The sequence below is a fragment of the Oryctolagus cuniculus genome, chromosome 17, assembly GCF_051225735.1.
Source record: "Oryctolagus cuniculus isolate XC-2025 breed Fujian yellow rabbit chromosome 17, ASM5122573v1, whole genome shotgun sequence".
In the NCBI taxonomy this organism is placed as follows: domain Eukaryota; kingdom Metazoa; phylum Chordata; class Mammalia; order Lagomorpha; family Leporidae; genus Oryctolagus; species Oryctolagus cuniculus.
Window position 1 is genome coordinate 45,100,647 of NC_142883.1, and position 16,660 is coordinate 45,117,306.

The 16,660-nt window shown below is 41.6% G+C and overlaps 1 protein-coding gene across 12 annotated transcripts in view; it reads right to left on the bottom strand.

The window, feature by feature from the left end:
- SSH2 (slingshot protein phosphatase 2) overlaps positions 1-16,660 on the bottom strand; it is a 281,689-nt gene that overhangs the window by 42,519 nt on the left and 222,510 nt on the right. For 4 of the 12 annotated variants that reach the window (XM_002718906.6, XM_089317535.1, XM_008270960.5 and 1 more), the window contains 3 exons: positions 10,345-10,413; positions 9,505-9,570; positions 5,319-5,513 (listed from right to left, as the gene is read on the bottom strand). In XM_002718906.6, the coding sequence (XP_002718952.3) occupies positions 5,319-5,513; positions 9,505-9,570; positions 10,345-10,413 (330 nt within the window). Of the gene's footprint in view, positions 1-5,318; positions 5,514-9,504; positions 9,571-9,798; positions 9,936-10,344; positions 10,414-16,660 lie in introns of those variants that run through there. The other 8 variants (XM_070061153.2, XM_051824583.3, XM_051824584.3 and 5 more) reach the window with 5 other exon arrangements.

Sequence of the window (16,660 nt, forward strand, 5' to 3'; positions counted from 1 at the left end):
TGGGGTGCAGGGCCCAAGCACCTGGGCCATCCTCCACTGCACTCCCTGGCCATAGCAGAGAGCTGGCCTGGAAGAGGGGCAACCGGGACAGAATCCGGCGCCCCGACCGGGACTAGAACCTGGTGTGCCGGCGCCGCAAGGTGGAGGATTAGCCTATTGAGCCACGGCGCCGGCTTTTTTTTTTTTTTTTTAAGATTTATTTATTTATTTGAAAGTCAGAGTTACACAGAGAGAAGGAGAGGCAGAGAGAGAGAAAGGTCTTCCATGTGCTGGTTCACTCCCCAGTTGGCCACAGCGGCTGCAGCTTCTTCGATCCAAAGCCAGGAGCTTCTTCTGGGTCTCCTACGTGGGTGCAGGGGCCCAAGGACTTGGTCATCTTCTATTGCTTTCCCAGGCCATAACAGAGAGCTGGATCGGAAGTGAAGCAGCCGGGACTTGAACCGGGGCCCATGTGGGATGCCAGCATTGCAGCTGGTGGCTTTACCCACTATGCCACAGCGCTGGCCCAAAAATTAGGTTTTTCAAAGTTTCTTTTTTAGAGTGTATAGAATTGCAAGCATATAAAAATTATTACTCTAAGAGATTTTATTTATATGCATCTAAAAGCCCTTAAATATATTTATATATACAGATCCACAAAGGAGCAAAGAAAAACTGGTGGGGCTGGTGTCGCAGTGCAGTGGGTTATGCTCTGGCACCTGCAACTCTGGCATCCCAACTGGAGTGGCAGTTCTAGTACTGGCTGCTCTGCTTCCAATCTAGCTCCTTGCTAATGTGCCTGGGAAGGCAGTGGAAGATGGTGCAAGTACTGTCAGAGATCCAGATGCACTACCGGCTCCTGGCTTCAGCATGACAGACTTGGCTGTTGTGGGCATTTGGGGAGTGAACCAGAAGAAGGAAGATCGATCTCTCTCTCTGTAACTCTTTCAAATAAATCTTAAAAAAAGATAAGTTTAGTATGTTAATACTTTAATGACCACATCTATACTTTCCATCAAGTACCCTTGGTTATCACTTTATGAGCTAGAATACCAATGTGGGTAACAAGTGGTGTGACCTACTATGCAACTGGGTCTTCTGTAGCTTAAAATGCCACCCTATGCTGACAGCTCATTTCTGAGCTTCTAGAACACAGGGAAGTATGAAGAGTGAATTTATCAATTTTTTTTTAAAAAAGGATTTATTTATTTGAAAGGCAGAGTGACAGAAGGGAAGGACAGAGAAAGAGACATCTTCCACCCACTGGTTTACTCCCTAAATGCCTGCAATAGTCAGGGTTGGGCCAGGCTGAAGACAGAAGCCAGGAACTTCATCCTGGTTTCCCACAGGGGTGGCAGGAGTGCAAGTACTTAGGCCATCATCTGTTGCCTTCCCAGGCACATCAGCAGGAAACTGGATCAGAAGTGGAGCATCCAGGACTCCAAGTGCACTCTGGCGGCACAAGCAGTGGCTTAACCTGCTGTGTCATGATGCTGGTTGGCTGTCTTCTTCAGTAAGGCAAATTAGGTCCCAAAACGGACTGCAAGGATCAGCTAACAGAATACTTCCATTCAAAATGCTTTCTGTTTAATGACAACTCTCACAATATCTTTGTGATATATTCTTCATTTTACAGAAAAAGGAAACAAACAGCTGGAAAATTAAAAGACATGCTGATGATCATACACACACTGGCAAGGGACTCAGAACTCTCAGCCCAGCTTAACACTCTACCTGATGAATTATTTCCCATAGCTGAGTCTCTTAAAAAAGAAATTATCCTGAAACTTTAACGTTGGTTCAATGTAACTGAATGCTTCTAAAAGCCTTATTTAATACGATGCACAATTTGAGTGAGGCTGACACAGAGCACTTTCTGTCACATCATTCACCCCTACCTACTCAAGAAAGGTATCTGCACTGCATCTCCTTATTTGGAGATGGAAATGGACTATGCTTTTAGGCAGCCTGCCTGCCCTGGCTGCCTACAGCCTTATCGCTACAAAAATAGCTTCACCAATCTCCAAAGATGAAATCTCTGACCCCACAACTTTGGGGTCCCCACCTCTTGGACTCCTCATTTCTCATGAACCCTATAGAATACAACTAATACCCATAACATTTCCCTGTCAATCAGCAAATCTTGACTAGGATTAAAATTCTTACTGATTCTTGATTTCTCCTGGACATAGCTTAGGTAGAAAGTCAATGTGTACTTTCAGTCTTCCATTAAAAAGAAATATTAGTAAAAAGCAAAATTTGGCACCTGTGCACTAGTTAGATTGCCTAGTGTAGCACTCTTTCTCCCAACCCTTCACTCTTGTTTGAAGCAGAGTGATTCTTGAGCAGATAGACCTAGACTTTAATCCTAGCTTTGCTATTTACAGCTGGTATGACCTTGAAAAGTGTCCTTTTCTTCCCTAAGTTTCTGTTTCCTTTTCTATAAAATGAAGATAGTAATAATGCTTATCTTATAAGATTATTATGAGATTAAATGAGATACCACACACAAAGTGTCTCATGCAGCATCTGAAAAGCACTGGTACCATACATGTATGCTCTCTTTTCTGTCTTGGACTTCTTTTATCTGTGGGATGCGGGTGGCAGCTTCACCCACTATACCACAGTGGTGGCCCCAATATACGTTTTTTTAAGATTGCTTTTTAAAGATGTATTTGAAAGGCAAAGTTAGAGATATCTATCTATCTACCTATCTATCTATCTATCTATCTATTCACTCCCTAAATGGCCACAACATCCAGGGCTCTGCCAGGCCAAAGAAAGAAGCTTCCTCCAGGACTCCCATGTGAGCACAGGGGTCCAAGCACTTGGACAATCTTCCACTGCTTTCCCAGGCCATTAGGAGGGTGATGGATCATAAGTGGAGCAGTTGGGTCTCTGAACTGGTGCCCATATGGGATGCTGGCACAGCAGGTCAATTGCAATGCTGGCCCCCAGATTTTAAATAAAAACATACTCTCAGGGCAGGCACTGTTGTGTAGCAGGTAAAGCCACTGCCTGCAGTTCTAGCACCCCACATGGACACCAGTTTGAGTCCTGGGTGCTCTACTTCTGATGCAGGTCTTTGCTATGGCCTGGGAAAGCAGCAGAAAATGGCCCAAGTCCTTGGGCCCCTGTACCCATGTGGGAGACCTGGAAGAAATTCCTGGCTCCTGGCTTTGGATTGGCCCAGCTCCAGCTGTTGCAGCCATCTGGGGAATGAACCAGGAAATGGAAGACCTCTCTCTCTCTCTATGCCTCTCTGTAACTCTGTCTTTCAAATAAATAAATAAATCTTAAAAAACAAACAAACAAAAACATTCTCCGTGTTTTCTCAGCACTCTTTTCTAGGTTTTTCTAGTCAAATTAGGGAAGAGGAAGGAATGGAAAAAGCATTACAACATACAGTTTGTCAATCTCACTGGAGAAAAATTTGAAAACACATGTAATAATACTAAGAGAAAGAAAATACCAAAAATTCCTCTACCCAGAGATAATTATAATACTCTGGCCTACAGCTTACATGTATTCTTTTTCTATGAACAGATATTTATTAAATCTATCTTAAATTTGGGGTTATACTGTACATACTAAGAACTAACATTTAAGGAACCTCTTTTTCTATCATGTGCCAGGGGCCCCCTTTTTAAGTTTTTTTTTTTTTTTTTTGCTTAGGAATGTAGATACATGAGCAATTTTTTTCTTTGTGTTAGTTTCTAAATATTTGTTAACTAAATTAGGAGAAACAGGACAAAGTGTTTTTGTCTCTCATGTAAGTCTGGTTTAGGATGTGTTTTGAAAGCTGAGACATCCATTTGTCTGAAACCCATTACCAACTTCAAAGCATAAAATTCTGAATAACATTTCCAACAAATCTTTATCATTTTGAGGTATTAAGGGATCTTATTTTAAAAAATAATTTATTTGGGAGACAGAAACAGATTGATCTATTATTCACTGGTTTACCACCCAAATACCCACTCCAAGTCTCCCATATGGATGACAAGAACCTAATGGTTTTCTGTCATTACTACCGTCTCCCAGAGTATACACTGGCAGGAAGCTTGAGTCAGGACTGAGACCTGGGAATTGAACCCAGGTATTCTGAGCGAGGTTAAATACCTGCTCCGTTAAAGGACCAGGGCTGCTGAAAAGGCGGTTCTAACATCAGTAACACTGTGTGCAAAAAAAAAAAAATTCTACTGCTTTTTTGATTGTTTCTTAGACTACCATTATATAAATGAAGTCTTAAAAAAATCATGAATTGCTTTGGCATGACTTTAGGAATCTGAAGGCAAATTCTGTTGCTAAGGTCAGAGTAAGGGGTTACTTTTCTTTCCTAGCTGTAGAATACCTTGGGAGTAGAGAAAGATAAATTCAGAGGAAAATAAACATCTTGATTAATTTCAAAGCAGTAATTAAGTGCAAAAAATTTCCAAAATAGTCACAGATTTATCAATACATAAACCTAAAAAGGAAATGAAAATCAGCTCTACCTTATACTTTATTCAAGGAGACAAAAATAAATCTTACTGATAAGATTTAAGGCAAGGGGCAGGCAGCAGAGTAAGAAATTAAATGATATATTTGAATGATAAAATCAGTTTAAAAGTAGCTTAACAACCTAGGCATTCTTTTAAAATGACTGAAAATACTCTTATTTTCTTAAGCATTACACATCTCCTTCTAAAAGCTTTTTTAAAACATTTATTTACTTAAGACAGAGTTAAGAGTGAGAGGTAGAGACAGAGATGTCTTGCATTCACTGGTTCACTTCCCAAATGGCTCCAATTGCCAGAGATGAGCTGAGCTCAGCCGATCTGAGGCCAGGAGCCAGGAGCTTCTTCCAGGTCTCCCACGTGGGTGCAGGGGCCCAAGGCCTTGGGCCAGTTTTAGCGCTGTTTTCCCAGACACATCAGCAGGGAGCTGAATGGGAAGTGGAGGAGTCCATACGGGATGCTGGCGCTGCAGGTTGGCCCCCTTAAAGCTTCTTTATGTCATTAAACTGTTTAGCAAATGCTTCTTCCACAGATAATACAAATTCAAACTTTAGTTCTTTTAAACTCAAATTTGTAGACTCGGAAAAGCAAAATTTTGATATTGTTGTTCTTGACTATGGAGGCTCCATTGTGCCAGGAAGTCAAAGTCCTTTGACTTACTGATAAGATTTAAGACCTTTGTAGGCAACAGAAATGACATGTGGAAGAAGTATGGTAAAGACAGCGACATATCACTGGATAAGGTTAATTGCCAGAGAAAAGATCAGGGAGCAATATGCTACCCATGAACCCCAGGGAACAACAGAGAGGACAACCATAATCCTCAGTAAACTGACTTACATGTCTGTGAAGAGAGCTGGAGAGTCGGGTCGGTGAGACTGCACATCCTGCATAGCATTCCATTCATTGACTGAGGACTGATCTGAGTTGATATGGCTCTCATAATAACTCACCCAAGTGAGAAATAGGCTCCCTGGGTAGTAGTTATGCATTCTGGCCACTTCACAAGCTTTGTGTAAACTCTGTAGTGCGGACCTGAAATACACGAGCACTGTAGAACCTTGGGGTACCAAAAGGCCAATAACTCACGTATTACCCCAAACTCCAACTTTTAAATTTTATAGAATTTAGCCTCTGGAAAAATCTGCTCCCTGAAATTCAAGATTGTTCAATTCCGATTATACCATATTATCCAGCCATAGCAAAGACTAGACATATAGAGCACGTCATTAAACTAAGGGGTCAGGGGGAAGAAGAAATGGCAACTCACCAGTGAAAAATAGATCTAGGAATCTACTGCACTCATGATCTTACAGCTGTAGCCGTGCTCTATCACAGTAGAGTGAAGATTTCAACAATTTACTATATGAAAATTTATTTCCCTTGGCACAGAATCCTATTAAACTATATATTTTTTGTGATTCTTAGAAGTTCCACAAAGGTCACAGAGCTAGACATCCCTAGGCATTGAGTCCATGTCTAATGTCCAGGAAATACTGATCTAACGTCACTGAATATTCTTGCTGCCTTTGTTTCCTAATCTCTATAAACCAATGATTCATACACATGAGCTACATTCTAAAAACTGCTGTGGTTATTCTGAGATAATTAAACTTTGTGATTCTGAACTGATACCTTTTTGGTTATATGCTAGGGAAAGGCTTAAGCCAGAAACATTAGGAAGTAAGTTATACAAGACAAGGACCTCTCTATATAGTTGGTTTACTACTGGATCTCAATGGCCTAAAAGAATAACTACTTCTTAGAGCTCACTTAGTGTTTGTGAATCAAATGCTTTATTAATTATCCACAAATGTTTCTTTCCCAAGGGAAAAAGACAGTATGAGTTATGGGTAATCCACTGGTACCTTTTTCTTCTCCCCCCCCTTTTTTTTAATTAATTAATTTATTTGAAAGGCAGAGTTACAAAAAAGCAGAGGCAAAGACAGAAAAGTCTTCCATCTGGTGGACTCCCCAAATGGCCACAACAGCCGGAACTGGGCTGATTCAAAGCCAGGAGCCAGGAGCCAGGAGCTTCTTCTGGGTCTCCCACATGGATGCAGGGGTCCAAGGACTTTGGACCATCTTCTACTGTCTTCCCAGGCTATAGCACAGAGCTGGATTGGAAATGCAGCAGTGGGACTTGAACCAGCGCCCATATGGGATGCTGGTACTGCAGGCGGTAGCTTTACTCACTAAGCCAAAGCACTGGCCCCTGATACCTTTTTCTTAGAAATGTTTTTTAAATCTCTTTTCCCTCATAATAAAAGTTGTCCATGTTCACTTCAAAAAATGTAGGAACTTCAGATAAAAAGAAATATCCTATAATCCCCCCGCCCCCCAAAATCCTGTAAATTCCAGAACCAAACAATATTAAAGTTTCAGTGTAGAACTTTTCAGTCTTTTTGTCTATGCACAGAGACATAATTAAAAAAATGAATATATTCTGTATACCATTTATAAGTTGTTCTTTTACTTTTCAGCTTGGCATCAACATCATTCTACGTCAATATACATTCAGGGGCCGGCGCTGTGGAGCAGTGGGTTAAAGCCCCAGCCTGCAGCGCCGTCATCCCATATGGGTGCCAGTTTAAGTCCCAGCTGCACCTCTTCCGATCCAGCTCTCTGCTATGGCCTGGGAAAGCAGTAAAAGATGGTCCAAGTCCTTGGGCCCCTGAACCCATACTGGAGACCTGGAAGAGGCTCCTGGCTTCGGATCAGCTCAGCTCTGGCCATTGCAGTCATTTGGGGAGTGAACCAGCAGAATGGAAGACCTCTTTCTCTCTGGCTCTACCTCTCTCTAACTCTTTCAAAGAAAATAAAATCATTACAATATATATATTCAACTAGATAATTTGCATATTTATTAACTTAGATGCAACTAACTTAGATGTATCATATTTTAATTATAATATTTTTCAGACATTTAAATTGTTTTCTACTTTTCTGCTATTCCTGGAACACTGAAAAACATTCTTATAGCTAAAAATCTTTTTATACATCTATGGTTATTAATTTAGAGTAAATTCTTATTAGAATTACTAGGTCAAAGAGTATGCCAAATGACAATGGCATACTGGCAAATCACTCTCCAGAAAGGTTACTCCAGATTATTCTTTTACCACCAAAAGTAAATGACAGTGTCTGTTTCTTGATTCTTGTCAACTCCATATTAGGTAAGCTAAGAGAAAACTTTTAAAAGCCAAATTAATAGGAGAGTAACATGCCAGTCCATTTTTATTAGGGAAACAATTTTTCCCTTAAAAACAAGATTGCAGAACCTTTTAAAAATGCTATCATTCATGGAAGGGGAGAGGGAGCGGGAAAGGGGAGGGTTGTGGGTGGGAGGGAAGTTAGGGGGGGAAGACATTGTAATCCATAAGCTGTACTTTGGAAACTTATATTCATTAAATAAAAGTTTAAAAAAAAAAGCTATCATTCAAAGTAAGCCAAATTTTCATATAATTTCAGTTGGATTACCCAGATTCAAAGGTAAGGGCCAGCTCAGTGTAATGCAACACATGTTTCCTTTCCAGGAAATACATGGTTCAAAAAATACACGCTTCAAAAGCATAAGCCACAGAGTCTTTTGTAACTGGCCCTGGAGCACACTCAAGGCCACCTCAGATATTTTAGCTGTGTATAGGAGTGTGAGGCTGCAGCAGCTACCTTCCTGTCAAGGAAACACCTGGTCTAAACGCTGCTTTGATGCACAGAGCATCTATTTTTTTTTTTTTCTATTACTTTCAGTTCACTATTCTCCATGTGGTACACAGAAAACGTTTATTGTGCAATGAGCTAACAGAGATAGGACTATTCAGTCTGATTTAGAACATGAAAACTCGATCTAAAGTTATTACTTAAATTAAGACTGCGTTGTCCTGCTCTACAAAATATACCTGAAAACAGTAATTTATGGTATTGTACTTACTGCTGTATGCTTTTGCTTTGTTTCTGGAAACACAGTTAAATTTAACTGAACCTTAGTTAAATAATAAAGGAGGTCTTAAGTTTTCCATGAGAAATTCATTTGTGAAACATGCCCTAATCTGAAACTCTGTGCCACCTCAATAACTGCACTAAATGATAAAACTGTTAATTGTTCAGTGACTCTTAGGACTCCATCCACTTCAACCCTGTGAATTCTGTTATTCAGGGGTAGATTATCTCCCTGGAGTCTTTTCCAGGCTTCTTTATTTCTTGTTTTGGTTACCTCCTGTCCATTCCACTCCTCATGGGGACTTCTTTGCTACAGCACAGGCAGCTGAATTAAGAGACTGAAATTTAAATACCCGATTAGGCAATGGACTCCAAGGAGTCACATGATTTTCCAGTTATATTAGATCATTTTCTAGATAATTTCAAACAAGAAAGTAAGAATCTATTCTGTCCAAATGTAAGAGACACTCTCAGGGCATTTACATAAGTTCTCTAAGGCCTCAGTTCTCTCAACTATAATAAGGGGCTAATCACATTATTTTTAGTGGTTGATGATTAAATATAATCTAGGTAAAGTACCTGGCATAAATAATCCAAAAGTGTCAGCACAACAGCTGATAATTATTAACAACTATAAGGTTTTCTCTAAGCTTTATTTGTATTATGCAAATAATCACCAGCAATTTCAACGGATATCTATCTGATAGTCAGTGGTACCCTTGATCACCTTAAGAAACTGAGAGAGACCATACATAGCAGTGTGATGTTCTAGACTTGGTTCTGAGGCTAAGTAACTAACTTAGTCAATGACTTTCTGTAAAACTCAGTCCCAAATGGCTATGGGATCCATGAAGTCTCTTCCAGAGCCAAAGATACTTCTGATTTTCACTTGTTCATCAACACTCAAATTCTACGTTTTTATTATGACTACACAAACAGATCATACAAAATCCTATAAACACAAACAGATCACATACAGTCTTCTCATATACCAAATTGTACCATTTCAAATACTACTTTTCAGAAAATAATGCGTCAACAACATATCAAAAATCTTTACTTGTAGAGATATTAAAATTCACCTTACCACATTGCCTGTACAGACACAGGTTTGAATATGTGAACTCTGTTATCTGTTGATACGCTGAACCCACTAAAGAGAAAAGAGAACAAGACAAAGATCCACACATGAGAGTAGGTTATTTCAGTCTGAGAAGGTTGCTTTCCAGGCTAGCAACAGCTGGCTCAGTAGAAGGAAATCATCAGACACTTCAAGTAGGACCAGAGTATACAAACTGACTAAAAAGCTTCAACAAATTGTCTGATTTTATCTGCTAGGCAAAACAAATGAAACACCATGTGGGGTTAGGGAACTACATACAGTTTCCCAGCTGTAGCTATGAACAAACTGTTCTGTATGTTTCTATTTGGAAGTCTTGTGAGTTCTTAGCAAACCTGACACTGGTTTTTATAAACTGGAGCAAACATCTTAGCCTCTTGGGGATACATTCTAAAAACACCAGGAGGTGGGGGTGGGGGTGGGGGACACTGGAAGGAACTGGCACAGGAAAGGGGTTATACTGTAGGCTGACAGCTGGCAAAGGCAGCAAGAGGTTATTTGAAACAGAACATATCATCCTCTGGGAGAGCATTGCAACAGCCACACATGCTTAAAGAGTGAGCCAACAAACTAGTTCTTCTTTGTTTAGATTTCTACCACAGTAGGTCTAAAAGAACAGAAGTGAGAGACACTGGCAAGCTTATTTTTTACTCCACTTTACAAAACAGAGTTTTAAAGGAGTCATTGAGCTGCTGACATGACAGCTGAGTTGGACACAATGGGCTTCCCATTCAGCTGAATGAACGGGCACTAAGATGGAACCTCATGCCTTGGCTTTATGTAGGAGAATAAAAAGAGAAAACTTACCCATCACCATCCAAATGAATTAGGGTGTCACTCCAGAGAGGAAGGACTAAGCCCATGGTACAAGTGCTACTGCAAGACAAGAAATTATCCATAAGTTACCTCCAGTTTCACCTGGAAGTAGTCTTTTATTAACTCTTGCAACACTAAGGATAAAGCTCTGAATTCTGGCATAAGTATTACAGTGGAGAAATTTCTATCATATGACAATCAATCCTATCCACATTGTCAAGAGCTGTTTTAAAGAGATGGTCAGTCAGTTCCTTAGGCATTTACCAAACAGAACTTACTGACTGAGCTCCCTGTATTGCTGCCTTGCAAATAGCCACTACCTAAAAATTCTAGACAATTACTGCTGGCTTATATTTAGCAGGTATAAACCCATGGTACAGCATCCAACACAACTCTAAGGACTGATTCATTCTTTCTCTGTTTTGCTTTCTCCTCTCTCTCTTTAAGGTTTTACTAATTTTTGAAAAGCAGAATTACAGAGCTAGAGGGAAAGACAGAGAAAGAGATCTTCCATTAGCTGGTTCATTCCCCAAAAGGCTACAATGGCCAGAGCTGGCCCAGGCTGGAGTCACAAGTCTGAAACTACATCTGTGTCTTCCACATAGATGGCGCAGGCCGAAGTACTTGGGCCATCTTCTACTATTTTTCCAGGCACATAGCAGGGAACTGGATCAGAAGCTGGAACTTGAACTGGTGCAAATGGGATCCTGGCATTTTAGGCAGTTGCTTAACCCACTGTAGTACAACACTGGGCCCCAGGGATTATTATTATTATTTAAGATTTATTTATGGGGCCTGCACTCTGGTACAGAAGGTTAAGCCTCTGCCTGCAGTGGCAGCATCCCATACGGGCTCCAGTTTGAGTTTTGGCTGCTCCACTTCTGATCCACCTTCCTGCTAATGGCCTGGGAAAGCAGCAGAGGAGGGCCCAAGTCCTTGAACTCCTGCACTTGTGTGGGAGACACAAAAGAAGCTCCTGGTCCCTGGCTTCAGCCTGGCCCAGTCCCAGATGTTGCAGCCATTTGGGGAGTGAACCAGCAGACAGAAGACAGATCAATCAATTTTCTTCTATCTTTCTCTGTAACTGCCTTTCAAATAAATAGAGCGAGAGATAGATCTTCCATCCATTGGTTTACTCCCAAATGGCTGCAACGGCTATAGCTGGGCCAAACCAAAGACAGAGGCTAAAATTCTATCTGGGTCTCCCATGGGGGTGGCAGGGCTCAAGCATCTGGACCATCTTCTGGAGCTTTCTCAGGTGCATTAAGACTCGAACTGAACTCATATACAATGCTGGTCCATAATGCCAGTCCCTCCAAGGGTTATTTCTAAAACCAAGAACCACTGCTGGCAATTGAAGACTTTAGAATGATTGATTTGCTTAATTCTGAGGTTTCACTTAACATGAGATTCACTTAACATGAGAATACAATAATGTAAAAGGATAAGGGAATTTAAAAAGTAATTATTGATCACTTGTGATCAAGTTAGAGAAACCAGCCACAACTTAAATAAAACTATGTGGGGCTGGCACTGTGGCATGGTGGGTTAAGTCGCCGCCTGCAGTGCCAGCATCCCATATGGGTGCCGGTTCGAGTCCTGGCTGCTCCACTTCTGATCCAACTCTCTGTTGTGGCCTGGGAAAGCAGTAGAAGATGGCCCAGGTCCTGGGCCCCTGCACCCACGTGGGAAAACCCAGAGGAAGCTCCTGGCTTCAGACAGGTGCAGCTCTAGCCGTTGAGGCCAATTGGGGGGTGAGCCAGCAGATGGAAGACCTCTCTCTCTGCCCATCCATCTCTTTCTCTCTCTGTGTAACTCTTTCAAATAAATAAATAAATCTTTAAAAATATAAAGTATCTTTCTAAAAAATTAAATAAATAAAACTATGCTTGGTAACTATGCACTAAACTAGCATGCTGAAATGTAGTTAATAGGAATGTCAACAACCAACAAAAGGGTAGTTCTTTATTTTTTTAAATATTTATTTACTTATTTGAAAGGCAGAATTACATAGAGAAAGAAGGAAAGACTGAGAGAGAGGTATTTTCCATCTGCTCATTCATTCCCAACTGGCCACAACAACCAGTGTGGGGTCAGGCTGAAGCCAAGAGCCAAGAGCTTCTTCGGGTCTCCTATGTGAGTGGCAGGGGCCCAGGGACTTGGGCCATCTTCCACTGCTTTACCAGATGCATTAGCAGGGAGCTGGGTCAGAAGTGGAACTGTTGGGATTTGAATCAGCAGCCATATTGGATGCTAGTGTTACAGGTGGCAGCTTAGCCCGCTATGCCATAATGCTGGCCCCTAATTTCTTCATCTTAAAATGCTGATAATGGGGCCAGCATTGTAGCAGAGTAGGTTAAGCCTTCTCATGCAGTGCCTGCATCCCATATGGTGCTGGTTCATGCCCTGGATACTCCTCTTCTGATCCAGCTCTCTGCTAATGGCCTAGGAAAGCAATGGAACATGGTCCAAGTACTTAGGTCCCTGCACCCACATGGGAGACTTGGAAGAAGCTCCTGGTTCCTGGCTTTGGATCAGCCTGCTCCAGCCATTGTGGCCATTTGAGGAGTGAACCAGTGGATGGAAGACCCCTCTCTCTGTAACTCTGCCTCTCAAATAAATAATAAATCTTTAAAAACACGAAGGGCCTGTGCTGTGCCACAGCAGTTTAAACTGCCACTTCTGACACCAAGCACCCCGTATCAGAGCACTGGTTTGAGTTCCGGTTGCTCTGCTTCTGATTCAGCTCCCTGCTAATGTGTCTGAGAAAGCAGAAGGTGGCTCAAGTACTCGGGCTCTTGCCACCCAAGTGAGAGACCTGAACAGAGTTCCTTGTCCCTGGGTTCAGCCTGGTCCATCCTTGACCGTTGAGGCCATCTGGAGCATGAACCAGTGGATGGAAGATCTCTTTCTTTCTGTATCTCTACCTTTGAAATAAACAATTCTTAAAACAATAATAGGAACCACATGAAGAATATAAAACTTTAATTTCTGGAGTCATTGAAAAGCTGAAGAAGGCCACCCCTAGTTGGGCTGTTCAGTACACTTGCTAGTCTGTTACTCAACACTCTGCTACTGATTCCAGAGCATAGAAGATCCAGATCAAAACTAGAACAGCTTATCCTCACTAAGAGCCTGAGCTTGACCACCAAAAGCATAGGTATAATGCTAGAGTCCAAGAGCAACTAAGACAACTGAGTAGATGAGGTGAACACACAGAAAACTGGCTTTGAAAATTGCTTCCCAAGATGGCATGGGGTTATATTAAAGTAGTTTCTGTTTTTTATTTATTGAGTGCTTAGACAAGGTCCTGGCAAGAAATATAATTTGGAATATAAATATGGATGGTTGGAAGCCCTGTGACAAATCTAGAAATGAACTATACAGAAGCTTCAAAAAATGAGCTCGTAACCAGATACCAGTCAGCCTGTGAACAAGACTGAATGGTATGTGGGAAGTAATATCACATCTCTGGCTTGTATTCAGGTCAGAATGCTTTTTAAAATAAAGTAGTAGCTTTATCACACAATAGCAAAAAGGGGCCCAGGTTAGGCACACTTGGTATTTTTGTACAGTTTACGTGAGTCTAATGAGATTTTTCTCTATTTAACTATATCTAATTATTTTAGCATACACTCATACTCATCCCATCCAACAAATACTTGCTTTTTGAGAGACAGGATGGGGGTGTGTGAGAGAGAGGAAGAGAGAGAGAGAGAGATATCCTCTACTGTAGGTTCACTCCCAAATGGCTGCATTATGCAGGTTGGGTCAAGCTGAAGCCAGGAGCCAGGAACTCCATAACTTAATCTAGGTTGCCCATGTTGGTGGCAGAGGCCCACAAACTTGTGTCATCTTCTATTGCTTTCCCAGGGACATTGGCAGGGAGTTGGATAGGAAATGGATCAGCAGGTCTCCAGCTGGTGCTTTGACATGAGATGCTGGTGTTCTAAGTGGTGACTTAACCCACTGTGCCACAATGGCCCCAAAAAGAGAAATTAAAAAACAAAATGAAAGCAGGTGTTTGGCCTAGGAGTTTAGAAGCAATTTAAGATATTCTCTTTTTTTAAAGATTTATTTATTTATTTGAAAGTCAGAGTTACACAGAGAGCAGGAGAAGCAGAGAGAGAGAGAGAGGGAGGGAGAAAGGGAGGGAGGGAGAGGGGGAGGTCTTCCATCCGTTGGTTCACTCCCCAATTGGCTACAACGGCCGGAGCTGTGCTGATCCGAAGCCAGGAGCCAGGAGCTTCTTCTGGGTTTCCCACGTGGGTGCAGGGGCCCAAGGACTTGGGCCATCTTTTACTGCTTTCCCAGGCCATAGCAGAGAGCTGGATCGGAAGTGGAGCAACCGGGTCTCAAACCCGGTTTGAAGCGCCCATATGGGATGCTGGCACTTCAGGCCAGGGTGTTAACCTGCTGTGCCACAGCTCCAGCCCCACATTTAAGATATTCTTATCCCATAATGGAGTCCCTTGGTTTGAGCCTTGGTTCTTTATTCCAGCTTCCTGCTGATGTGGACCATAGGAGAAAGCAAATGATGGTTCAAACAGCTAGGTCCCTGATGCCCACATGGTAGACATGAAGTGTGTCAGCTTTGGCCTGGTCCAGCCTGGCCCTGGACATTATGGGCATCTGAGGAGTGAACCAGCAGATGGGACCTCTCTTTGTCTCTCTCTTAAAAGATGTATTTTTAGAGGGCTGGCATTATGATGTAGCAGGTTAGGCCTCCATCTGTGCTGCTGCCACTGGGCATCCCATATGGCAGCTGGTTCGAGACCCAGCTGCTCTACTTAGGACCCAGCTCCCTGCTAATGTACCTGGGAAAGCAGCAGAAGATGCCCAAGTGCTTGGGCTCTTATATCCATGTGGCAGACTGGGAAGAAGCTCCAGGCTCCTGGCTTCAGCCTGGCACAGCCCCAGCCACTGGGGCCATTTGGGGAGTGAATGATAGTTTGTAACACAATATATCCAGTGCATTTTGAAAACCACAGAATAAAAACTAATTTCTAGTTTTTCATATCTCATTTTGCCTTCTATAAACTAAAATTTCCTTTTGTTAGTGATACCTGGCAGATATGATTCAGGCAGGACTTATTATGTAAGACAGATGATGTTCACTGAGGATAAATTATCGGGCACTTACTTTATTAAGAAGCATTCTTTCTGATACAGTTTAGGATAAAGTGAAAGAGAAAACACTCGACATCTGACAGCTCATACCCTGGGTCAGGAGAGTCTGCAGTTACTACCTTCTGTCTTGAGGGGAAGACTACTGAAGTTTCCATGCAGCACCAGTTCCTGTTTTACATGCTCTTCAACCCACAAAAAAACTGAACATAAAAAATATGAGCAGAAACAGTGCTGTCTAACTGACCTTTCTACAATAATGGAAATGTTTTATACATGTTTTACGTGTCTTGTCCAATATGGAAGCCACCAGTTACACAGGCCACTGAGTACCTGAAATGTGCCTAGTTATGACTAGGAACTGAAACTTTTATTTATTTAAATAGCCACATGTAGTTAGTGGCTACCACTACTAGATCTGGAAAGCACAGATCTGAAGAGTAAGAACCCAAAAGAAAGGACCTAAAATCCTAATGACTACACATGCAGAAGGTGCTCTTACAGGAGAATGCTTACTGAACACTCTCCTTTGTTTTAACGTCACCAGAAGTTAAAACCATGTAGGAGAAAGCTTCTTAAATGTGGTTTACAAGCCTGTGTAAATTCAGAGCATATAATTACATGCTATAAGTGGCATACAAGTTAACAACTCTGGCCTTGATCCCACAAGTCATTTTCAGACTGACTTCTATGTAATAAGCTTAGGTAAACACTTGTCTGAGAAATTTTCTAGTGACAATGTGATCTCCTTCCCCCAATACCAGAATAATTAGAATCACTCTCTCCTCCTTATTTTGTGGTTGAATTCTCCAGGCCTGGGTCACACCCCTAGTTATTCCACAGTTCCATTATAGTCCTAAACCAGGAAGTCAATGCTTTGAGACATCTGGCAGGATTTCCTGAGGCTTATTATCTACAGTGTAAAGATCTGCTTAGCAGCCACATTCCACAGTCTTCCTAAGATTTCTCCAGGAGAAGTGGCAAAATAAAAAAGGAAAGCAACAAGAATTAAGGACACAAAAAAGTCTGGTTCTGTATAATGTGTGATATTTTAAATTATGGAATGGAAAGTACAGCTAAAGCCAAAGGCGCATGATTATAAAAGTTTCTGCCTTGAGTTGAAATAATCATTCCTCCTCCTCCCAGCCCTTAACTAGAAGAGAAAAGGGGCATATGATTT